We start from the raw sequence: 24094 nt of genomic DNA on the forward strand, positions 1-24094 counted from the left end.
ACATTCAGGAGGTTTTTGTAGGTCTTCACAAAGTGTTGTTCTTCTGATCAATTTAAAAATGCACGGCCCTGCAATATGCTGTTGGTTGTGGGGGTTTAACTTACAAGTCACGAAGAGTAAAAATACACCTCTCTTCAGAGCAGCCTGCACCTGTATGTAGCCTTTCATTTGACAGGACAGACTTGCACCTTCACAGCCCACTTGTACTAGTTCGCTACTGACACTTTGGCAGAAGCACACACGAAAAATGGATCGCAACCAGCCCTCATAAGTGTTTGAAATCGCATGTTCGATACTGTCGCAGCGAGCAACAAGGGCAAAGACTTTCCTGTTACACAGTGACATGATTTGAGCCACACTGAGCTTTTGCAGATTAAGTAGCTATTAAAAAAAAAAGTGAAGTTTTCTATTTATTGCTAAGGTGCAGCCATATGAAATGCAAGGATCCGCTTAGCTTATTTCTCAAACCACTCCTCCAGCTTACACAGAGCGGGCTCCTTCAGGCCCACAGCACAGGTTCAGCCAGAAGACAGCAAAGCCCCTTCAGTGTAAAGGAATCAGCTCTCGATGGCCACGCAGAAGGAGCTGAACAGCAGCTGCCTTGCCCTTCTCAGCTCCCCTGCTCACAGGGTCCGGCCGTCTGTGTCCCCCAGCTCCGCCCCCGGGGCGGGTTCTTGGGGCTCAGCCCCTCCCTGCTGGCGTCCCTGCCCCCCCCGGGGCCCCCCGAGGAGGTGATCAGAGGTGGGGGTGGGGGGGGGCGGGAGGGGGTGACAATGTCTCTGTGTGTGTGTGTCCCAGTGTCACTGTGGTGTGTCCCCCCCCAGAGCTCTTCCCAGGGGTGTATCTCGGCCCAGAGGGTCCTGAGCATCGTGCAGGGGGGGGCAGGTAAGGGGGACACCCCCCCCAACCCCGGACACCCCCTGATGACGGTGGCACCGCCGCGGCCGGTCCGAGCGATGGGGATGCAGAGTGGTAGGTGACATTGGGGGGGAAGTTGCGGGGGGGGGGGGGGCTGCACCCCAAGGTGCTGACCACCTGCTTCCCCCCCCCAGGCAGCGGCTGGTTCACTACGAGGAGGAGGAGGAGCTGGGGGAGGCCGAGAGCCCCTGGCTGTGCCCTACTGGGCCAGACTGGGAGGCACTGGGTGGGGCTGAGGGGCTCCCTGTGTTCCTTCCCCCCGCCCAGAGCTCTTCGCACACATGTATCTCAGCCCGTGGGTGGGGATCAGCACCGCCCCCGGTGTCACCCCACACCCAAAGCATCACCCCCCCCATGTGTCACACCCCCCTTGGTGTCACCCCTCTGCTGTCATCCCCCCCTCAGTGTCACCCCAACTCTAGTGTCACCCCATCAGTGTCACTCCCCTCCCCCAGGTGTCACTCCCCCCTCGGTGTCACCCCGTGTCCCCCCAGGCTCCGGCAGTGTCCCCACAGGTGGCAGTGGCCAGTAGCAGCACGGTGTCTCCCGGGGGGGCCGGGGGCCGGAGGGGACAGTGAGGGCCCCCCTGGCCCAAGAAGAAATGTGTCAATGGGTTCTTCATGTTCTGCCGCATCCAGCGGGGACCCCTCCGCAGGTGGGGACAGGGGACATGGGGGGGACATGAGAGGGACAGGGGGAGATATGGGGCCATGGGGGGCCATGGGGGACATGGGGAGGAAACAGGGACACTGGGGGACAGGGAGGGGGACATGGGGGGACAGGGGACACGGGGACATGGGGGGACAGAAGGGGGGATGGGGGGACATGGGGACATGTGGAGGACATGGGGACACTGGAGGGGACAGGGGGATGAGTGGAACATGGGGACACGGGGGACAGGAGGACATGGAGATGGGGGACATGGGTACATGGGGGGACAGGGGAGCATGGGGATGGGGGCACATGGGGACATGTAGGGGGACACGGGGACACTGGAGGGGACAGGGGGATGAGTGGAACATGGGGACATGGGGGGGACAGGGGGACATGGGGGGGCACATGGGGACACAGGGACACAGGGACATGAGGGGGACATGGGGACAACGTGGCCCCCCCAGTGGGATGGGGACAGCAGTGGTGGGACACGAGCCCTGGGGGAGGGGGTGTCCCGGGGAGGTGACAGCATGGTGACAGTGACGTGCCAGCATCCACCCGCGCCTGAACCCCACAGAGGCCACGCGGGAGCTGGCCCGGATCTGGCGCCGCCTCAGCCCCGCCCAGCGCCGCCCGTACTGGTACGTACTGGGTTATACTGGTCCCCCCCAGTGTTCCCCCCCTCCGGCCAGCGCGGTGTCCCCCGCCATGTCCCCTCTGTCCCCGCAGCCGGCGCGCGGCGCTTCAGCCGCCTCCACAACCGGGTGCTGCGGCCGGACGGGGACAACGACAGCGACGGGGACAGCGACGGGGACAGCGACCCCTCCGCGCCCCTCCAGCTCCTCCTGGCCGCCCGCGCTGCCACGCCCGGGGGGGACCCTCCGCCACCCTGATGTCCCCTCCTGGCCCCAACCCTGTCCCTGTCCCCAGTTACCCCCATTACTGGTCACCCCGGTTGCACCCCAACAGCCACTGGAAGGCAGCAGAGAGGGATGGGAAGGGCAGCTGAGGAAATGGCTGCACTCCAGGGGCAGCACCATCCTCACCCGTGTCCCCTCCAGGTGCCAAAGATCATGGGCTGCATCCACAAAACCCTGGAAGGCATCACCATGGCACCAGCCCAGCAGAGCATGGGGTCGCTGCTTCTCCTTCTGACTGACCATTACCCCATGCAAGTGGTCACCAGCCTGTTGAAGATGGCCCCACCACGAGACAGGTACTGGCCCCAAAAGCCATGAGGCCTTGTTCTCTGTGGGGAGAGGGGTTGCCAGACCCAAGGAATACTGCAGGACACCCCTGAGGAGCAGGGCCCTCCTTCCCACCATGCTTTCCAGCCAAAGCTGGCCAAGCCAGCCCACAGCCCCCCCACCACACTCCTCCCAGCCCCATGGGGAACACCACCACAGCCCTCTCCTGCTGCCCAGCGCATCCCGACCGAGGGGCAGGCTCTGCGTCCTGCAGGGCTGTCCCAGGCCATGCTGCTGTGGCCGAGGCAGCCCTGCTGACAGAGCGCTCCGATTGCAGCACTGCCCTGGCCATGTGGGAGGTGACGTTCTCCACGCCCGAGACGTTGGAGACCATTTTGCAGGAGCTCCTTGAGATACTCAAGTCACGCAGCCCGATCACCTCGGCCACGGAGGACACCTGCAGCGCTCACTTGGCTGTGAGTTACCAGAAGAGGCCTTGGTCATTCTCCATGAGCCCTGCAGGCTCTGCCAGTAACTCACTGCTGTGTTTGCTTCAGCCGACGGCCTCCAGGGAGCTTCAGGCAGAGGATTTTGGTGGCGAGTCCCACGAGAGAGATCAGAGGCATCCGACCCTGGTGACAGTCTCCCATTCCCTCAAAGTCCTCATCATGCTGACAGAGGGACCTGCCGTGGTGAGCAGGGTGTTGTCAAGGGGAGCCATGGGGCAGGGGGTAAGGCGGTGCCTTGGCCTTGGCTGGGAGCCAGGGGGTGGGCTGAGTGCTCCAAACGCCCTCCCTGCCACGGTGGGGCCTGGGGGCTGCCTGGGGAGCTTTCCAGCACGGAGCGTGTCACAAAAATTAAACTCACTTTCATACAGGCGAGAGAAATGCTGGTGCACCTGCCACTCATCACGAAGGTGCTCCGCAGCGGTGACGCCGATATCAAGATGAAGGTCCTGGTGGTCATCGAAACATCACGAGACACCTGGAGAGGAAGGAGGCCAGCGCCATTGCTGTGCAGCTGGTGGAGGAGCTCCTGCCCCTCTTTGACAACGTAAGGCTGATGTGGGAGCCTGAGCCCCGCAGATGGGCACTGGGAGAGGACACGCTGCCCTTCAGCCCAGCCCTGCGAGCAGCACTCGGCGCAGGGTCTGCTCCCCAGGGCTCTCATGGGATGGCTTCTGGGCTTTGGTGCCCAGCACGGCTTCTCCCTGCTGCAGAACCTGAGCCCGGAGCATCTCCCCTCACGTCAGCCACGATAACGCCCCTGCTCATCATGGGCAGGGAGTTGCCGTTTCTCAAGTCCACCTTTCCCCCTTCCTACCAGGAGTCCAGCCAGCTGCGAGAGCTCTCCATGGGCCTCTTCAGAGACGTGGTGGAGTCAGTGGAGGGGAGTGACAAGAAGAAGATGCAGAAGAAAGTGCAAAGGGGCCTGCTTCCACTCTTCTTTCACAAGGTACAGATTTAAAGCTGGCCAGTGACACGGGGAAGGGTGTCCTGACACCACACAGGTGGCTTGGGCATCAGGGGCGAGGGCTGGTGGCAGCTGGCAGCCCTCCCCCAGCACAGCCCAGAGGACGGGTCCCTGCAGAACCAGTGCGAGCAGGGGCAGAGAAGCTGCCATGGACATTTCCAACACGTGCCCTACCCTGGTCCAAGCAGGGCTCAGCAGCAGCCCGTGGCCACCGAGGCCTGACCACGCACGTCCCTACAGGCTTCTCAGGTGTTGGAGGCCAGGGCTCTGAGCCTCAATCCCTGTCCCCCAGGGCTGTGCCCAAGAGACCCCCAGATGTCCAAAGAATAGTCCAGAGAAGGGCAACGAATCTGGTGAAGGGTCTGGAGAACAAGTGTGATGAGGAGCACTGAGGGACCTGGGGGTGTTTAGTGTGGAGAAAAGGAGGCTGAGGGGAGACCTTCTCGCTCTCTACAACTACCTGAAAGGAGGGTGTAGCGAGGTGGGGTCAGTCTCTTCTCCCAAGTAACAAGCGACAGGACAAAAGGAAAAGGCCTCAAGTTGTGCCAGGGGAGGTTTAGATTGGAGATCAGGAAGAATGTCTTCATGGAAAGTGTTGTCAAGCACTGGAACAGCTACCCAGGGCAGTGGCGGAGTCCCCATCCCTGGGTGGATTTAAAAGCCATGTAGATGTGGTGCTGAGGGACGTGGTTTAGTGGTGGACTTGGCAGTGTTGGGTTGACGGTTGGACTCGAGGATCTTAAAGATCCTTTCCAACCACACGGATTCTGTGATTCTATGATTCCATGTTAGGGCCAGGGCATGTCCCAGCTCCCTAAGGGCAGGATCACCCCAGGAATAAAAACAAAGGAAGGGGACGCCAGGTCTCCTTCCCCAGGCCGTGGTGCCACCTCCCAGCTTCTGCTGTCCTGCAGGTCTCCAGGGAAGCCATCCTTGCTGCAGCAGAGCTCCTCAGGTGGGAACAACTCAAGAAACTGGTGCGGAAAGAGCAGCCATGGAGGATTGGAGAGTGCTTGGTGAGGACAAGGCCCAGGGCCTGGAGACCCCAGCCCATGTGGCCTTGTGGCGGGATGGAGGGGTCTCAGCACCCCTGGGACCCCTCTGCCTGTGGCTCTCTCTCAACCTCAGCCCCAGGGGGCTCCTGGCTGGGAGATGGGAATGGCCTGGGGGGGAAGGGGCATGGGGGGTGCTGGGAGGAGGGGCTGCTTGGCCAACTGGGGAGGGACTGTGCCATGCCCATACCCTTGTGCTCTCTCCAGCTGGCGCAGGGCAGGAGCAGGGCTGAAGAACACCTGGATCAGAGCCTGCCGTACCTGGAGGACGCTCAGGCCACCTTGCGAGAGGCGGCTGTCAGGTTCATCGGTGAGGCACCGCCCCCGCGGTCCCTCCTTTGACAGCCTGGGCCCAGTCCCCGCCACTGCCCTGGCAGCGAGGAGCAGCCCTGGGGCTGCCAGAGCCCCTTGGTGGCCCCTGCGGCTACTGGCCTTCCCTGGGGTCAGCCCTGATGGGGGGGAGGAGGGCGTGCAGCTGGGGGGCTGTGCTGCGGGGAGCACGCTGGGGAGCAGGGGGGCTGACGACGCTCTGTGCCTAGGGCTTGCCGCGCGACACGTGAGGCTCCGAAACCAGCAGAAGCTGTCTGAGATCATCAGCGGTGAGTCGGGGCAGTGCTGTGCTGGCTGGGGCTGGTGGGGCAGGGGACAGGGCCTGGGCAGGGTGCTGCCGTGCCTTGCCCTGCTCCAGGGACACGCTTCAGGGGCAGGGGAACGTGGCAGGGGCATTTGGGGCATTGCTGTGCAGCAGCTCTCTCCTGGCCAGGGAAAGAGGCGGTGGGGCTGGCGTGGGCTGAGGGGATGCCTGGGGGTCTCTGCACACACGGGGGTTCACCTCGGCTCTCTTTATTTCTGTCACAGCCCTTGAGAGAAGACAGCGACCTCTCCATCTGTTCCCTGGCCGCTCAGACCATTGACACCCTGAGCTCTCAACGGGTGCAGCCAAAAGCATGCCGGATCATGTGAGCGCTGTGCTGGTGTTTCCCCTGTGTCAGGCAGAGGAGCAGCTCTCGTCAGAAATAAATGGCTCTATTTGAATAAAGCTGGAAGCAGCAGCCCCAACCCGTGGTGTCCTTCAGCTGTGCAGCACCCTGAGTGTGCTGAGCAGACAGAGTCACTCCTGGCATCTCCCACTGCCTGCAGGACAGTCCCCACCTCAGCACACCCCGGCCCCAGGCTCGTTTGTCCTTTCCCCTTGGGTGAGGCTTTCCCCAGAAGCAGCCGAGTTTGTTCGTCCCCAGGAATGTCTTTTCTTTATGGGCTCATTGAAGGGTGGGCGTGATGCTGCCCCAATGCCGGGGCTGCTCAGGGCTGGCAGCTGGCCCCAGCACAGCCGCTCCCAAGGAGGGAGAGAGCAGAGGGGACCCTCCTGTGTCACCCATCCAGTCCCAAACAAGGTTGCTCCTCCATGTCACCCCCCCGCACTCTGATGCAGGGTGTCCCCACCCTTGTCCTGAGAGGACCGTACACCCCCCTGCAACCCCAGCGATCCCAAGCAGCGGGTCCCCACCTGTGTCCTCCCTCCAGTCCCAAACAAGGTGTCCCCACCCGTGTCACCCTCAATCCCCACAGCCCCCCCGCCCCGTGACGCAGAGGACAGAGACCACAGGGCACAGCCGAAGGCTCTTTACTCCCCAGAGAAGCCAACACCGTGGGGTGACACCCGCTGTCACCAGCTGGGGGAAGGTGACATGATACCACAGGGGCAGGGGGGACACCCCCGTGCCTCGCTTGGACGGGGTGGGATGGCATGGGGGGGGCCAGTGAGGAGGTGCCCAGTGGCAAGGGGCACCCATGCATCCAGCAGGGGGAGGGCTGGCTCAGGCTCCCCCCCATGTTCTCAGGGTCCCCCCTCAGACCTTCTTCCGCTGCGGTCGCACCCTGGGGAAGAGCTGGGGGACACGGAGGGTGTCACGGGGAGGGTGACCCCCCCAGTCCCACAGGACCACAAGCCATGGAGGGGCCAGGGGGGCCATGAGATCCACACCCGGGGCCATGAGAGGGGCTGTGGGGTGGCCATGGGTGCTGTGGGACACCCCCACCCTGGGACCGTGGGTGCTGTGGGACCCCCACACTCACCCCAAAGTAGTTGCGGGGTACGTAGCCCTCGTGGCCGTACAGGGACCCCCACCACCAGTCGAGCTCCTCGGGGGGCTGCCGCCGCAGGATGGTGACGGGCTCGCCCTCGCAGAAGGACAGCTCGTCCCCCAGAGCCGCGCTGTAATCCCACAGCGCGTACACGACCCCGCTGTTCAGCACCCCCATGCCCCGCTCCACCTCTGCGGGGACCAGCACATCAGCACCCCCCAGTACCGCTTCCCAGTACCCATATCCTCCCAGCACCCCTGCCCAGTAGCCATATCCTCCCACTATCCCCTCCCAGAACCCATATCCTCCCACTACCCCCTCAGTGCCCATATCCTACCAGTATCTCCTCCCAGTGCCCATATCCTCCCAGTATCTCCTCCCAGTGCCCATATCCTCCCAGTACCCATATCCTCCCAGTACCCATATCCTCCCAGCACCCATATCCTCCCAGCACCCATATCCTCCCACTACCCCCTCACAGTGCCCATATCCTACCAGTATCTCCTCCCAGTGCCCATATCCTCCCAGTACCCCTCCCAGTACCCATATCCTCCCAGTACCTCCACCCCCCAGCACCCCCGCCCAGTACCCATATCCTCCCAGCACCCCCGCCCAGTACCCATATCCTCCCAGTATCCCCTCACAGTGCTCATATCCTACCAGTACCCCCACCCAGTGCCCACATCCTCCCAGTACCCCCACCCAGTGCCCATATAGCCACAGTACCCATATCCTCCCAGTATCCCCTCCCAGTAGCCATATCCTCCCAGTATCACGTCCCAGTATCCATAACCTGCCCAGTACCCCCTCCCAGTACCCATATTCACCTGATACCCCCTCCCAGTACCTATATCCCCCCTCTCAGTACCCATAACCTGCCCAGTACCCCCTCCCAGTACCCATATACCCACAAAATCCCCTCCCAGCACCAGTACCACCCCATTACCCCTACTCTCCTAGTGCTCCCAGTACCCCCATACCGCTCAGGTAGTTGTAGCAGTCGCCGTAGCCCCCCCGGTAGGGGTCACACTTCTCGACAGCCAGGCTCCCGGCGGTGGCCGTGGCGCACCGGGGCCACGCACACGCCCGTGTCGTTGCAAGAGGCGGCGCAGTGCAGCGGGGTCCTGGGCCCCAAGGGACGGGGGAGGGGGACATTGGAGTGGGGGGGTCAGGGTCCCCTTGCACCCCCTCCAGTGTCCTGGTGATGAGGGACCCCCCTGTCCTCGAAGCCGTGTCTCAGTTACAGGGGGGTTAGTGGGGTCCCCGTCCCCATCACCCCGGGCTCTGGGGGGTTACTGGGGGGTCCCAGGTGTCCCCACCCCTCCATGTCTGTGGGGTCCCCCTGTCCCAGTCCTTGGGCTATACTGGGCCAGACTGGTCATGGTGCTGGTCTCAGGCCTTGGGCTATACTGCGCCAGACTGGTCCCAGGCCCCAACCCGGGTGCCTGCCCCCCCCGCCGCCATTACCGTGTCTCCAGGGCTCCTTGGGCTCCACCGCCCCGGAGACGATATCCTCGTCGGAGGGGAACGTCACCCGCTTTGCACCGGGCCGCAACCGCCCGTCATCGCTTCCCCCGGTGCCTCCGGGCTCGGAGGGTTCAACGGGTGACGAGGGCTCGGTACCGGGCTCGGTGGGGGCGGCCGCCGACCCGCAGCCCTGCCCCGAGGCCTCCATGGCAGAGCTCTCCTAGCTCGCCGCCGCCCCGGGGGCATCGCCCGGTGCTGGGGGGCCGTTAGACGGTGGGGCTGCATGGAGAGGGGGGGGGAGCAGCCGGCACCGAGCACCGGAGCGACACCGCCGCCGCCCGCCAACGCCGCAACGGCACGAGCCTCCGCCGCCGCACTTTCGTCACGGCGCGGGGCGGGGGGGGGAACCGTTAAACCAGGGAAGGGACGGAGAGAAGCGGGGAAAGAAAAAAGGGGGGATGGGGAACAGAGCCCCGCCGGTGCCTTCGGCCGCGACGAAGCCCCGGGAGCGGGGTCGGCGAATCTGCGGAAGCGAATCGTTAAGGGCGGCGGTGGCGAATCTGCGGAAGCGAATGGTGACACGAATCGGCGGCGGCGAAGCGGACCCGCGGGAGTGAGGGACTTCCGGTGCGCGTGAGCGGGAGCCCCCACGCGTGTGCGGGGCCGCGGCCCGGCGGTAGCGGGGGTCCCGTGGGGGGGGGGGGGGGGGGTGGGGCATTGTGTGGGGCTGGGGGCTCCGGAGGGAGCTTGGGGGGCTCTGGAGGGGCCCAGGGGACCCCGGCGGGTCTTGGGGAGCCCTGTGTGGAGCAAGGAAGGTCTTGAGGGGCCCTGCGGGACCTGTTGGGGGGTCTTGGGGGCCCAGTGGACCCGTGGGGGGGTTTTGGGGGGGGGGGGTCATATGGGGCTGGGAGGGTGCTATAGGGTGTCCTAGAGGGTATATGGGGGGCAGGGCTCTGTGAGGGGGCACTCCTAGGGGGCAGGAGAGGTTACTGGGGCGATCGGGGTCTCTGTGGGGCTGGGGGGGATGACGATGGGGGGTCTTTGCAGGTCCTGGGGGGCAGGGGCTGTTTGGGGACCAGGGAGAGCATCCTGGGGGGGTCTTGGGGCTCTGTGGGGGGCAGCAGGGGCTGGGGGAGCTATGGGTGACCCCCCCACACTTTTCTCCCCCCTCCCCAGGAGCCGCCAAGCCGGTGCCGGTGGGGATCCTACGGCTCCCGCAAGGCCCCGACGGCCACAGCTGGGGCTTCAGCTCCAGCTCGCCCCGCTTGCAGGCGCTGCTGGGGGGGACGCGGTGGCGCAGGGGGCGCAGGCCAGGCTGCGGCAGCGGTACCTGCGGGGGCTGGCGGCCGCCCGGGGCCACCCCACCCGCTTTTGGCTCCGCGCCGGCGTGCGGGTCGAGGCCGTTTTCGGCGCCGCCGACGTGGAGGGGGTGGCTGTGCAGGTGGACGCCCTGCGGACCCCGCTGGGGGTGCAAGCGGCCGCTCTGCTGCGCTGCGCCGACGTCCTCGCCTTCTCCTTCCTCCTCGATTAAAAAAACCAACAACAAACCCCCAGACCCCCTTTTTCTGCCCCTTTTTTTACTTGGGGAGAGGGGGACACACGGTGAGGGGGAGGACTGCGTTTTTGCCATCTTTGTTTGCCGTCAGTGCCGGTAGTGAGGGCTGCGGGAGCGGGAACGGGAGCGCCTGCGGAGCGGGGTAGGGAACAGAGAGGGGTGGGTGAGGGCGGGAGGGGGTCCTCCGGGTGGGGACCCCCCCCCCAGCCCGTGGGGACATAGCTGTGGGAGGAGCTGCATTCCCTACCTGCAAGGCAGAGGGGATGCGCTCAGGTGATGCCGCGACCCATTTTCCCGACGCCCTGATTGTCCTGGTTATTCCTCTCTCAGCAATGGGAATGTCACGATTTGTTTTAATAGTCATTATCACAGCAGACCTGAGAGGTTCTGACTGTTTTTCTTTATAGTCTACATTCTTTTCTGTTTTCCTAATTTATTCTTGTTAAAACATGTATATGGATTTAATTGTTAATCTTCCTTGGAATGAAATCCAGAAATGCTTTAAGTCAATGGCAAAATTGTTATTAACTTAAATAAATTTTAGCCTTGTTCTTCACAGGTTTGAAACACGTATAGGCAGCTGTTTTGATGCCAGATGTTCCTGCCTGAATACAAGGAGAGAGAAAAAATTGGTTAGATTCTGCGTGTGTTCTGGATTTCCCTTGAAGAATGTGCCGATGCTCAGTATTTTAGAACCTTGGGTTATGTACAGATAGGTTTCAATATTGTTTTGGGAGCCTATGTTTTGAGACTACTCAAATCACAGAATCACAGAATCACAGAATCAACCAGGTTGGAAGAGACCTCAGGGGTCATCGAGTCCAACCGTTGCCCTGACACCACCCTTTCAACTAGACCATGGCACTAAGTGCCATGTCCAGTCTTTTCTTAAACACCTCCAGAGATGGTGACTCCACCACCTCCCTGGGCAGCCCGTTCCAATGTCTAATGACCCTTGCTGAGAAGAAATGCTTCCTAATGTCCAACCTGACCCTCCTCTGGCGAAGCTTGAGGCTGTGTCCTCTTGTCCTAACGCTAGTTGCCTGGGAGAAGAGGCCGACTCCCACTCCACTACAACCTCCCTTCAGGTAGTTGTAGACTGCACTAAGGTCACCTCTGAGCCTCCTCTTCTCCAGGCTAAACAACCCCAGCTCCCTCAGCCGTTCCTCGTAGGTCAGACCCTCCAGACCCCTCACCAACTTGGTCGCCCTCCTCTGGACTCGCTCCAACACCTCAACATCTTTCGACTTCTGAACTTTCCCTTTTGTTAGGTAAAGGGATGGAACTGGCAAGCCAGACAAAGACAAAGAGAAACCATGAAAGAATCTGGGAGGCAGTACAAATTCAGCTTTTGGGAATCGCGCTGCAAGTTTTTATTTCTACTTGCAGACATACAGAGCAGCACATGGATGAAAAAGAAATCCTAGTGAAAATAAGATGACATTTGAACTGTGAGTAGCCATGGTGGTTTTTCATCAGGCACTCTTCAAACCACTGCAGTTTCACCCCCAGCTCCCACTCGAGGAAGCATTTACACGGGATCATATTGGAATAGTGAAAATTACTCTCGAAGTCCTGAGTTCCCAGCTGTGCAGGTTACAACCATCCAAGCTCTCTCTGCGTTTTCCCTTTCTCGCCTTGCAAGGTTGGCCTCTGGTCTTTCTCAGAGCTTAGCAACTTCCCTGGAAGTCTGAGCCAGGGCTGCGCAGCTTTACTGTCAGAGCTCGGCCTTGGATGACAGACAGCTGGACCCTGTGAGCAGGGGAGCCGAGAAGGGCAAGGCAGCCGCTGTTCAGCTCCTTCTGCGTGGCCATCGAGAGCTGATTCCTTTACACTGAAGGGGCTTTGCTGTCTTCTGGCTGAACCTGTGCTGTGGGCCTGAAGGAGCCCGCTCTGTGTAAGCTGGAGGAGTGGTTTGAGAAATAAGCTAAGCGGATCCTTGCATTTCATATGGCTGCACCTTAGCAATAAATAGAAAACTTCACTGTTTTTTTAATAGCTACTTAATCTGCAAAAGCTCAGTGCGGCTCAAATCATGTCACTGTGTAACAGGAAAGTCTTTGCCCGTGTTGCTCGCTGCGACAGTATCGAACACGCGATTTCAAACACTTATGAGGGCTGGTTGCGATTCATTTTTCGTGTGTGCTTCTGCCAAAGTGTCAGTAGCGAACTAGTACAAGTGGGCTGTGAAGGTGCAAGTCTGTCCTGTCAAATGAAAGGCTACACACAGGTGCAGGCTGCTCTGAAGAGAGGTGTATTTTTACTCTTCGTGACCTGTAAATTAAACCCCCACAACCAACAGCATATTGCAGGGCCGTGCATTTTTAAATTGATCAGAAGAACAACACTTTGTGAAGACCTACAAAAACCTCCTGAATGTGAACATGCCTGAAGACACTGAAGAATAAATATTACAGTTCACTGTAGATCTTAAGGGGTTTTTCTCTTTGTGACGTGGGTTGTGTTTTGCACTCTAAATACTGGAGAGCAGCTAAGGCTGGGCCTAAGAAACGGAAGTTTGTGGAGCATGAAGATTATGAGTGCGTCCTGCCAACTTATGCAGAGTGCTCTCTCTCCCTCTGTAGCAATGCTGGCACAGGCTGGAACAAACCATGACTGGATGAAATAATGAAAAGAGAGTCTGGTTATTTCCGAAATTGTGAAAAATATCTATAAAATCACAGAATCATTTAGGTTGGAAAGGACCTTTAAGATCATTGAGTCCAGACATAAACCCAACACTGCCAAGGCCACACCTAAAACCATGTCCCTCAGTACCACATCTACATGGCTTTTAAATCGCCCCAGGGATGGTGACTCTGCCACTGCCCTGGGCAGCTGTTCTACTTCTTGACAACCCTTTCCGTGAAGGCATTGTTGCTGATCTCCAATCTAAACCTCCCCTGGTGCAACTTGAGGCCATTTCCTGCCATCCTATCACTTGGGAGAAGAGACCGACCCCCAGCTCGCTACAAGCTCTTGTCAGGCAGTTGTAGAGAGCGATAAGGTCTCCCCTCAGCCTCCTTTTCTCCACACTAAACACCCCCCGCCCCCCCCAGTTCCCTCAGCCGCTCCTCAGAAGCTCAGTTCTCTATACCCTTCACCACCTTCGTTGCCCTTCTCTGGACACGCTCCAGCACCTCAATGTCTTTCTTGTAGTGAGGGGCCCAAAACTGAACACAGGATTCGAGGTGCAGCCTCACCAGTGCCGAGCACAGAGGGGACAATCACTACCCTGGTCCTGTTGGCCACACTAGTTCTGACACAAGCCAGGATACTGGTGGCCTTCTTGGCCACCTGGGCACACTGCTGGCTCATATTCAGCCACCATTGGCCAACACACCCAGGTCCTTCTCCAGCCACTCTTCCCCAAGCCTGTAGCGGTGTGTGGGGTTGTTGTGCCCCAAGTGCAAGACCCGACACTTGGCCTTGTTGAACCTCATGCAGCTGGCCTTGGCCCATCGATCCAGCCTGTCCAGATCCCTCTGCAGAGCCTTCCTACCCTGCACCAGATCAACACTCCCGCCCAACTTGGTGTCATCTGCAAACTTACTGAGGGTGCGCTCAATCCCCTCATCCAGATTATTGGGACCAGTTCTGTTCAATATCTTTAGCAATGATCTGCACAAGTGAGCAGCTGCCAACTGGAGTTCACTCTATTCACCACAACTCTTTGGGCCCGGCCATCCAGCCGGTTTTTTACCCAGTGAAACGTTCGCTCGTCCAAGGCATTTGGCTCAGGAGGGCAAGAAGCCAGGAGGGGACTTGGCTGGGACAGATGAGATGGGGCATGTCCCACACCGTGGGACGTCGTGCTCAGCAGCATCCACTTGACTGTCCCCCAGGAAGAAGGAGGAACCTTTGGGTGACAGGGCTTCTCTTCCAAAGCCACCGCTATGTCTGAGGGAGCCCTGCTTCCCAGCAAGCGCTGGCCATCCGCCTGCCAGGGCAAGCGGTGAGCGAGCTCCTCTCTTGGCTTTGCTCGCACACACAGCTTTGCTTCACTTGTTAAACTGTCTTTCTCCTGATCCACGGGGTCACCTCCCCTTTTGCCCATCTGATTCTCTCGCTCATCCCCGCGGCAGAGGAGCGAGCGAGCAGCTGGCTGGGAGCTTAGCTGCTGGCCAGGGTCAGCCCACCACGCAGGTCACGGACTGTTTCAGTTCAGGGAATAATATCATAGAATCATAGAATCATTTTGGTTGGAAAGGACCTTTAAGATCATCGAGTCCAACCATATGCACCAGGCAAAGCCAAAACAAAACCCTAAACAGTGCAAACATTGGGAACAATCAAAGATGTTAAGACAGAGAAGAAAACAGAGACAATTTTGTTCAAGTTTCTTATTTCAGTGGCATCCGGTAAGAACCACATAAAGTCCTGTCTACAATTGTAACACCAAACCACGATCAGATGAGAGAAGCAGGTGGAAAGACCTTTTTTATTGCCAGTGCTGGAAGGGACTTTTCAGAGTGGGGGAAAGGCTGTCATTGTAAGAGGGTGTTCTCCATCATGGTCACAAACCAGGCCGAGAAGACAACCGGTGAGCCAGGAATCGTCATTTCTGGGAGCTTCCAAATCCTCAAAGGGCAAACTCAATGGAAGAAGTTTCATGTTCTTTTTCCTCTTTTCTGCACGAGCTCTTCCTGTTTGCTGGGAGCAGGGCAAGAGTTGAAGTGACAAAAGCTGGGATTTCTGTGAACCTTGAGTGAATCTTACACATTTAATGTCAGGGTGGAAAGGCAGGGCTCTGCGGTGTGCCGAAAGGAAAGGGACGTCCTGGGGGCACGCTGGGGTGTCTGAACACCGTGGACACCCCCTCCTAAACTGGGACCCCCGTTCCCCCCAAACTGGGGGATAGATTGGATATCAGGAACAGTGTCTTCACTGAAAGGGTTGTCAAGCAGTGGAACAGGCTGCCCAGGGCAGTGGTGGAGTCACCATCCCTGGGGGGATATAAAAGATGAGTAGATGTTGTGCTGAGTGATATAGTTTATTGGTGGACTTGGTAGTGTTGTGTTGATGGACCTGATGATCTTAAAGGTCCTTCCAACCGAAACAATTGTATGATTTGATGAAATCTCTGGGGGCAGCGTGGGAAAAGGAAAAGGCCTCGAGGCTGTGCAAGCCCCACTGACCTACCACCAAACACGGCCGGCATCATCAACTTGGCAGAGTGTTGCCTTGAATGGCATGTCCCGTGCACAGCGCGAGCAGGTGGGGTTGGCGTTGCCATGGATGGTATGGCCACGCCCGTGCACGCAAAGGTCACACTGGGGCCCTTTGTGACCTCACTTGGTGACCCCCCCGGCACCGCACGTGGTCAGCACGGCTGCGGCCCCCAGCCTGCAGTGTCCAGCAGGACGGCGACGGGACAGGGCGTGAGCGAGGAGCTGGCGAGGAGCACCCGAGCGCAGCCCACGTCTTTCCTCGCTGCCCCCAGCAGCCCCCCAGAGCCGAGGCGTTTCACTGAAGCTTCCCCCTTCCCTACTCCTACCCATTAACTCCATCCAGCAGGATGGCGGAGAGACAGGGCAGGAGCGAGGAGCTGGAGAGGAGCCCCCAAGGGCAGCCCTCTCCTCTGTCCAGCAGGATGGAAAGGAGCCCCCCCAGCCGCTCCAGCGTGGCTTGGGAGGAGGACAGGGCTCCCCAGGAGAGCAGCTCTCCATCGCAGCTGCACGAGGTGACCGCGGTGCAGCCACTGCAGATTGGTGAGTGAGGGGCCCCGTCGGTCTGGGCAGGGCTAGGGCCAGCGAGCGCACTCTGCTCGACGCCGGGGTCATGATTCCCCGGCTCGCTGGCAGCGGGGGTCCCGCGGGTGGTGGGTGTGATGCTGCCCGAATGCTGCGGCTGCTCAGGGCTGGCAGCTGGCCCCAGCACAGCCTCTCCCAAGGACGGAGAGAGCAGAGGGGACCCAGCTGCTGCTCCAGGGCACAGGCAGCATGAGGCAGCTGGGCTGGCAGGAGGCAGCAATGCTGGGGGACGGGGACCTTTCCTGCCCGTCTGCGAGCGAGTTCCTCAGCCCGGTGCACGGGGGTCTTTCCCTGTTGCGCCGTGCTCCAGCATCACAGCCAGTCTGCCGGGCACCCTCCAGCCCTGACACGCACGGGAAGGCTGTTCCAGGGCAGCGGGCACGGGTCTGGACGGAGGGCAGGGCTCCTTCCTCTGCTCTCCTGCCACCGGACCCTCTCTACAGCCCTCCCTGCTCTCCCCCTTTGGTAGATGCCAGCTGGCTGCCTGTGTACAAAGAGGAGCAGGACGCCGTGGACTTCATCGTGGCCTTTATCAGCTGCCCACGAAAGGTAACCGTGGCCATGTCGAGCGCAGCTGTGCCGGCCTCTGCTGCCTGCTGCCGGGCTGCTGGAGGTGTGCTGGCCGGGCAGAGCTGCTTCTCCCACACGGCACTGCACCCCCAGTGCTCCGGTCCCGCTGGACGTGCATTCCCCCCTCTCACACTCCCTATTTGCCTCTCAGTCCTCAGGCTTCCTGGAGGAGGGCCAGAAGAAAAAGTTTCTTGAGAGCATCTGCAGAATGTGCAGAACTGCAAAGTGCCGTGGCTTGTCAGAGGGCATGGATGTCTTCTTTGACAGATACGAGCTGGCAGACAATATCAAGGTGAGGGTACACCCAACAGCTCTGGGGAATGGGGTAAGGCCCCCTGGCACCCTGTGAGGACAGGGCTTGGGCAGGGCAAGGGTCTGGTGGCACTGGGTGCTGGCAGCTGCCAGGTCCCATCCCAGTTGTGCTCTGCAGGTGCTCCTGGAAGATGAGCCCAGGGACAAACTTTGCACGGCATTGCGAGAGGAAGCCATGGATGCCATTTTCGCCTTGAGGTACCTGCCCATCCCTCCTGGAGAGCCCTGCCCCACAGCTCCACGTCCACCTGCACGAGGCCTCGGGGCACTGCTCCCAGCACCAGTGGCTGACTGGCCCCTCTCTCTCTTTGCAGCTCGGTGGAGAAGGCACTGGAGGGCAAAATGAAAAGCCTCCTAGAAGCCTGCTTCTCGAGTGTCTTCTTGCTTGCTCCAGAAGAGCAAATGCAGTACGTGGACAGAAACTTCTACAGCAAGGTAAGTGCTGGCTGAGCTACAGGAGACCCCCGTCCCTCTGGGCTGCTCCCTGGCCACCCCGTGCTCTCGTATCACCAGAGATCCAAGGCAGGGCAGGGGCTCGGCTTTGCTTTCCCACCCTCATCCCTCTCCCCAATTCCCGTGGGCCTGGCCATGGCCAGGGCTGCAGGCTGCTCTGCACGCAGCTGATTGTCCGCCCCTGGGTCTCTCCCAGGCACCACGAGGGTGCGTGGGAGTCCTCCCTTGGCTCTGGGAGTTCAGATCAGTCTCCTGGGGGTGGGAGGGACAGCAGGAAACACTGACACAACCCTTTGTCCTCCTTGCAGGCCGTGACTGCCATGGTCATCATTCTCCATAAGGTGTTGCCCAACTCACCTGTCTGGAAAGTCAAAGAGGAGGTGCAGAACATCATCCAGGTGTGACATATGCACTGAGTGGGGCTGTTGCACATGGTGGAGGGAAGGGATTGTCCCCTCCTGAATGGATGGTCCCCACCCCAGGGCCATGCAGAGACAGCATAGAGCAGGGAGGGTGCCCACCTGCCTTGGGGAAGCAGGGGCTGCCCACCGGGCTCTTCTGGAGCACAGTGGCTTTAGGGGGTGACATCTGCCTTCCTGCCTGGCCACAGGGTTGGTCCGGGGGATTTCTCCCGAGCCTGAGAGGGACCTTAGGGACAGGAACCCCACTACAGGCTTTGCTCAAGACGAGAGGAAGCCTTGATGGCCTATGCGAGCCCAGCCCAGGAGCTGAGCAGTGCTGCTTCTGCTGGAGCGGGTGTCTGCTCCCGGGGCACACCAGCAGCTTCTCTCTTCCCAGCTACTGATCAACGGCACCGAGTCTGAGAGGGAGGATGTGCAGAAGGTAGCCCTGCACAGCATTAGGACTCTGCGCTTGTTGATGGACAGGAATCCCACACTGGAGGTAAGGAGCCAGGCACCCTCCAGCCAGGCCATCTCCCCCTCCCTGCACACCAGAGCAGCCTGCAGCTGCTCTTGGCTTCAGGGCTTTGGCCCCAGCTGCCTGCCCTCAACCCTTGTGCTCTTCTGCCTCCCTCACCCAGGCCAGGCGCCTCTTTGGACTAGACGAGGACGCTCCCATCTGCTATGAAGACATTCAGATCCCAGACCTGGGGCAGCTGCTGGGACGTCGTCTCCTTTTTGCAGCTTCCAAGAAAAGGAGAAGCTGTCCACCTTGCGATGTTCTAATGTTCCTTGAAAGCTTCATCATTGGGCAAAAAAGTAAGAGAAGTTGTGGTGGGCTTCATCCCTCTGCAAACAGCCATCTCCTGATCGTTCTGCTTCTCTTCCTGGCCTCCTTTGGCCCTCACAGCTGCTTGCCATAGCAGCCCAGCTGTCATTTTGCTGCAGAAGCTCAGTGCTCTCCTGAAGTCCAGGAGCTTTTCTCTGCTGCTCTCCTTCCTCCCTCCTTTCAGCACCTTGAACCCCGCTGATATGTGGATCCCACAGCCAACACTACCATTGATTACCATGTCCCAAAGCCACGTCTTCCCTGCTAGCGAGGAGCAGACCCATCTGTGCATACCCCGCCTGGCCGCTCCGGTTCTTGCAGCAAGGAGCTATTCCTGATGCCCTCCAGAAATCTCCTTGACCGCTTATGTCCTGCCTTCTTGCAAGCAGATCTTGGGGCGCTTTGATAAGCTTGCTGGCAGAGCTGCCGTGTCTTACTGACTCTTCTGTGCTTCCTCCGCTGTTTAGGGACGTCAATGCCAAAGGATGAAGCAGAACAGCTGCACTGGGAACCTGAGACCCTCTCCTTGCTGGGTTTGCCCACCACCACAGACATGGTAATGAGCTCCCCCCTTGCTGGGACTCTTCTCCCTGGCATCAGCAGGGCACTTGTGTGAGCAAAGACATCCATAAGCAGTGATGCTGGCGTGATCTGGCTGTCCCTGGTGAGAGGGTTCCTGCTGTCCCTGAGCAGGGGACGATGCGAGGGCTGCGCTCCAGTGTCCCAGCAGCAGCTCCAGCCCTCCTCGCCACCAGCAAGCCCTGGTTCGCTGCACACCAGCACTCAGTGCCCATGAGCCCAACCTCCCTCCCTCACCCTGGAGCCCCTCTCTTCTCGTCCTCCCTCATGCAGTGACGGCAGCCCCTGCTGCCAGCTCTCTTGGGGCACTGCTGCCAGCACTGCCGGGCGTCTCTCGCCAGGGCTGCTCGCACTGCCCAGCTAAGCAGCACCGTGAGGGTACTCGGTGTGACATGTCTTCTCTCCCTTCCTCCCATAGAGGTTTGCAAATTACCTCAAACCCTCTGAGAGGACGGACATCGTCCTTGTGACCATCGAGGCGCTGAGAGACTCCAGCGCCTTTGAGAAGGATGCAGTAAGAGCGATGCTGGATGTGCTCATGAGAGACCCGGCCTTCTGGCTGAGGGATGTAAGTGGCCTGTGTCTTGACTGCCCTGTTCCTCCACCCCTCCCTCCCAATGCAGGTGTCTCAGGCACCTGAAGCCACCTGAAGGCAGCAGAGAGGGATGGGAAGGGCAGCTGAGGAAATGGCTGCACTCCAGGGGCAGCACCATCCTCACCCATGTCCCCTCCAGGTGCCAAAGATCATGGGCTGCATCCACAGAACCCTGGAAGGCATCACCATGGCACCAGCCCAGCAGAGCATGGGGTCGCTGCTTCTCCTACTGACCAACCATAACCCCATGCAAGTGGTCACGAGCCTGTTGAAGATGGCCCCACCACGAGACAGGTACTGGCCCCAAAAGCCATGAGGCCTTGTTCCCTGTGGGGAGAGGGGTTGCCAGACCCAAGGAATACTGCAGGACACCCCCGAGGAGCAGGGCCCTCCTTCCCACCATGCTTTCCAGCCAAAGCTGGCCAAGCCAGCCCACAGCCCCCCCACCATGCTCCTCCCAGCCCCTCGGGGATCACCACCTCAGCCCTCTCCTGCTGCCCAGGGCATCCCGACCGAGGGGCAGGCTCTGCGTCCTGCAGGGCTGTCCCAGGCCATGCTGCTGTGGCCGAGGCAGCCCTGCTGACAGAGCGCTCCGATTGCAGCACTGCCCTGGCCATGTGGGAGGTGATATTCTCCACACCCCAGACGTTTGAGAACGTTTTGAAGGAGCTCCTCAGGCAACTCCAGTCGTGCAGCCTGATCACCTCGGCCACGGAGGACACCTGCAGCACTCCCTTGGCTGTGAGTTACCAGAAGAGGCCTTGGTCATTCTCCATGAGCCCTGCAGGCTCTGCCAGTATCTCACTGCTGTGTTTGCTTCAGCCGACGGCCTCCAGGGAGCTTCAGGCAGAGGATTTTGGTGGTGAGTCCCACGACGAGAGAGATCAGAGGCATCCAAGCCTGGTGACAGTCTCCCATTCCCTCAAAGTCCTCATCATGCTGTCAGAGAGACCTGACATGGTGAGCAGGGTGTTGTCAAGGGGAGCCATGGGGCAGGGGGTAAGGCGGTGCCTTGGCCTTGGCTGGGAGCCAGGGGGTGGGCTGAGTGCTCCAAACGCCCTCCCTGCCACGGTGGGGCCTGGGGGCTGCCTGGGGAGCTTTCCAGCACGGAGCGTGTCACAAAAATTAAACTCACTTTCATACAGGCTAGAGAAATGCTGGTGCACCTGCCACTCATCACGGAGGTGCTCCATGGCAGTGACGGCAATATCAAGATGAAGGTCCTGGTGGTCATCCAAAACATCAAGAGACACCTGGAGAGGAAGGAGGCCAGCGCCATCGCTGTGCAGCTGGTGGAGGAGCTCCTGCCCCTCTTTGACAACGTAAGGCTGATGTGGGAGCCTGAGCCCCGCAGATGGGCACTGGGAGAGGACACGCTGCCCTTCAGCCCAGCCCTATGAGCAGCACTCGGCACAGGGTCTGCTCCCCAGGGCTCTCATGGGATGGCTTCTGGGCTTTGGTGCCCAGCACGGCTTCTCCCTGCTGCAGAACCTGAGCCCGTATCATCTCCCCTCACATCAGCCACGATAACGCCCCTGCTCATCATGGGCAGGGAGTTGCTGTTTCTCAAGTCCACCTTTCCTCCTTCCTACCAGGAGTCCAGCCAGCTGCGAGAGCTCTCCATGGGCCTCTTCAGAGACATGGTGGAGTCAGTGGAGGGGAGTGACAAGGAGAAGATACAGGAGAAAGTGCAAAGGGGCCTGCTCCCGCTCTTCTTTCACATGAGCGACCAGATCCGCAGCGTGGCCAAGGTACAGATTTCAAAGCTGGCCAGTGACACGGGGAAGGGCGTCCTGACACCACACGGGTGGCTTGGGCATCAGGGGCGAGGGCTGGTGGCAAATGGCACCCCTCCTCCAGCACAGCCCAGAGGAGGGGTCCCTGCAGCACCAGTGCAAGCAGGGGCAGAGAAGCTGCCATGGACATTTCCAACACGTGCCCTACCCTGGTCCAAGCAGGGCTCAGCAGCAGCCCGTGGCCACCGAGGCCTGACCACGCGCGTCCCTACAGGCTTCTCGGGTGTTGGAGGCCAGGGCTCTGAGCCTCAATCCCTGTCCCCCAGGGCTGTGCCCAAGAGACCCCCAGATGTCCAAAGAATAGTCCAGAGAAGGGTGATGAAGCTGGTGAAGGGTCTAGAGCACAAGTGTGATGAGGAGCACTGAGGGACCTGGGGGTGTTTAGTGTGGAGAAAAGGAGGCTGAGGGGAGACCTTCTCACTCTCTACAACTACCTGAAAGGAGGGTTGCGAGGTGGGGTCAGTCTCTTCTCCCAAGTAACAATCAACAGGACAAGAGGAAACAGCCTCAAGTTGCACCAGGGGAGGTTTAAATTGGAGATCAGGAACAATGTCTTCATGGAAAGGGTTGTAAAGCACTGGCACAGGCTGCCCAGGGCAGTGGCGGAGTCCCCATCCCTGTGGGTAATTAAAAGCCGTGTAGATGTGGTACGGAAGGAGATGGTTTAGTGGTGGACTTGGCAGTGTTGGGTTGACGGTTGGACTCGAGGATCTTAAAGATCCTTTCCAACCACACGGATTCTGTGATTCTATGAATCTATGTTAGGGCCAGGGCATGTCCCAGCTCCCTAAGGGCAGGATCACCCCAGGAACAAAAACAAAGGAAGGAGATGCCAGGTCTCCTTCCCCAGGCCGTGGTGCCACCTCCCAGCTTCTGCTGTCCTGCAGGTCTCCAGGGAAGCCCTCCTTGCTGCAGCAGAGCTCCTCCAGTGGAAACTACTCAAGGAACTGGTGCAGAGAGAGCAGCCATGGAGGATTGGAGAGTGCTTGGTGAGGACAAGCCCCAGGGCCTGTAGACCCCGGCCCATGTTGGCCTTGCGGCGGGGTGGAGGGGTCTCAGCACCCCTGGGACCCCTCTGCCTGTGGCTCTCTCTCAACCTCAGCCCCAGGGGGCTCCTGGCTGGGAGATGGGAATGGCCTGGGGGGGAAGGGGCATGGGGGGTGCTGGGAGGAGGGGCTGCTTGGCCAACTGGGGAGGGACTGTGCCATGCCCATACCCTTGTGCTCTCTCCAGCTGGCGCAGGGCAGGAGCAGGGCTGAAGAACACCTGGATCAGAGCCTGCCGTACCTGGAGGACGCTCAGGCCACCTTGCGAGAGGCAGCCATCAGGTTCATCGGTGAGGCACCGCCCCCACGGTCCCTCCTTTGGCAGCCTGGGCCCAGTCCCCGCCGCTGCCCTGGCAGCGAGGAGCAGCCCTGGGGCTGCCAGAGCCCCTTGGTGGCCCCTGCGGCTACTGGCCTTCCCTGGGGTCAGCCCTGATGGGGGGGAGGAGGGCGTGCAGCTGGGGGGCTGTGCTGCGGGGAGCACGCTGGGGAGCAGGGGGGCTGACGACGCTCTGTGCCTAGGGCTTGCCGCGCGACACGTGAGGCTCCAAAACCAGCAGAAGCTGTCTGAGATCATCAGCGGTGAGTCGGGGCAGTGCTGTGCTGGCCGGGGCTGGTGGGGCAGGGGACAGGGCCTGGGCAGGGTGCTGCCGTGCCTTGCCCTGCTCCAGGGAAACGCCTCAGGGGCAGGGGAACGTGGCAGGGGCATTTGGGGCATTGCTGTGCAGCAGCTCTCTCCTGGCCAGGGAAAGAGGCGGTGGGGCTGGCTTGGGCTGAGGGGATGCCTGGGGGTCTCTACACACACGGGGGTTCACCTCGGCTCTCTTTATTTCTGTCACAGCCCTTGAGCCCTTCAGAAAAGACAGCGACATCGTAGTCCGTTTCTGGGCCGCTTGTGTCATCGACACCCTGAGCTCTCAACGGGTGCAGCCAAGACTATGCTGCATCCTGTGAGCGCTGTGCTGGTGTTTCCCCTGTGTCAGGCAGAGGAGCAGCTCTCCTTAGAAAAAAAATGGCTCTATTTGAATAAAGCTGGAAGCAGCAGCCCCAACCCGTGGTGTCCTTCAGCTGTGCAGCACCCTGAGCGTGCTGAGCAGACAGAGTCACTCCTGGCATCTCCCACTGCCTGCAGGACAGCCCCCACCTCAGCACACCCCGGCCCCAGGCTCGTTTGTCCTTTCCCCTTCCCCAGAAGCCGGGGAAGTCTTTTCTTTATGGAATCACACACTGGTTTGGGTCGGAGGGGACCTTAAAGCTCATCCAGTTCCAACCCCCCTGCCACGGGCAGGGACACCTTCCACCAGACCAGGTTGCTCCAAGCCCCATCCAGCCTGGCCTTGAACCCTGCCAGGGAGGGGGCAGCCACAGCTTC

The 24094-nt window shown here is 60.2% G+C and overlaps 2 protein-coding genes and 1 long non-coding RNA gene across 4 annotated transcripts; 2 read left to right on the forward strand and 1 right to left on the reverse strand.

Moving 5' to 3' along the window:
• Window positions 1-6892: 6892 nt before the first annotated feature.
• LOC137664235 (relA-associated inhibitor-like) lies at window positions 6893-9192 on the reverse strand. 2 transcript variants are annotated; one of them, XM_068402099.1, is made up of 4 exons: window positions 8837-9192; window positions 8350-8493; window positions 7361-7560; window positions 6893-7173 (listed from the first exon to the last, which is right to left on the reverse strand). In XM_068402099.1, the coding sequence occupies exons 1-4, from the start codon at window positions 9042-9044 to the stop codon at window positions 7135-7137; spliced, it is 591 nt and encodes a 196-aa protein (XP_068258200.1). In that variant the 5' UTR covers window positions 9045-9192; the 3' UTR covers window positions 6893-7134. The 2 variants fall into 2 exon arrangements, with proteins under 2 accessions (XP_068258200.1, XP_068258198.1); XM_068402097.1 differs by having other exon boundaries at window positions 6893-7560.
• A 259-nt stretch (window positions 9193-9451) lies between these two features.
• LOC137664272 (uncharacterized) lies at window positions 9452-10391 on the forward strand. Its single transcript, XR_011048271.1, has 2 exons — window positions 9452-9512; window positions 10013-10391. It is a non-coding gene; the product is annotated as an uncharacterized lncRNA (long non-coding RNA).
• A 5518-nt stretch (window positions 10392-15909) lies between these two features.
• On the forward strand, window positions 15910-23676 carry LOC137664082 (maestro heat-like repeat-containing protein family member 7). The gene is made up of 19 exons (XM_068401810.1): window positions 15910-16102; window positions 16614-16693; window positions 16866-17006; window positions 17145-17224; window positions 17341-17461; window positions 17788-17877; window positions 18278-18382; window positions 18522-18699; window positions 19177-19265; window positions 19707-19856; window positions 20023-20177; window positions 20486-20624; window positions 20706-20843; window positions 21029-21205; window positions 21479-21634; window positions 22567-22668; window positions 22913-23015; window positions 23245-23304; window positions 23564-23676. The coding sequence occupies exons 1-19, from the start codon at window positions 15910-15912 to the stop codon at window positions 23674-23676; spliced, it is 2370 nt and encodes a 789-aa protein (XP_068257911.1).
• Window positions 23677-24094: the final 418 nt, after the last annotated feature.

This window comes from Nyctibius grandis, chromosome 5, assembly GCF_013368605.1.
Source record: "Nyctibius grandis isolate bNycGra1 chromosome 5, bNycGra1.pri, whole genome shotgun sequence".
NCBI lineage: Eukaryota > Metazoa > Chordata > Aves > Nyctibiiformes > Nyctibiidae > Nyctibius > Nyctibius grandis.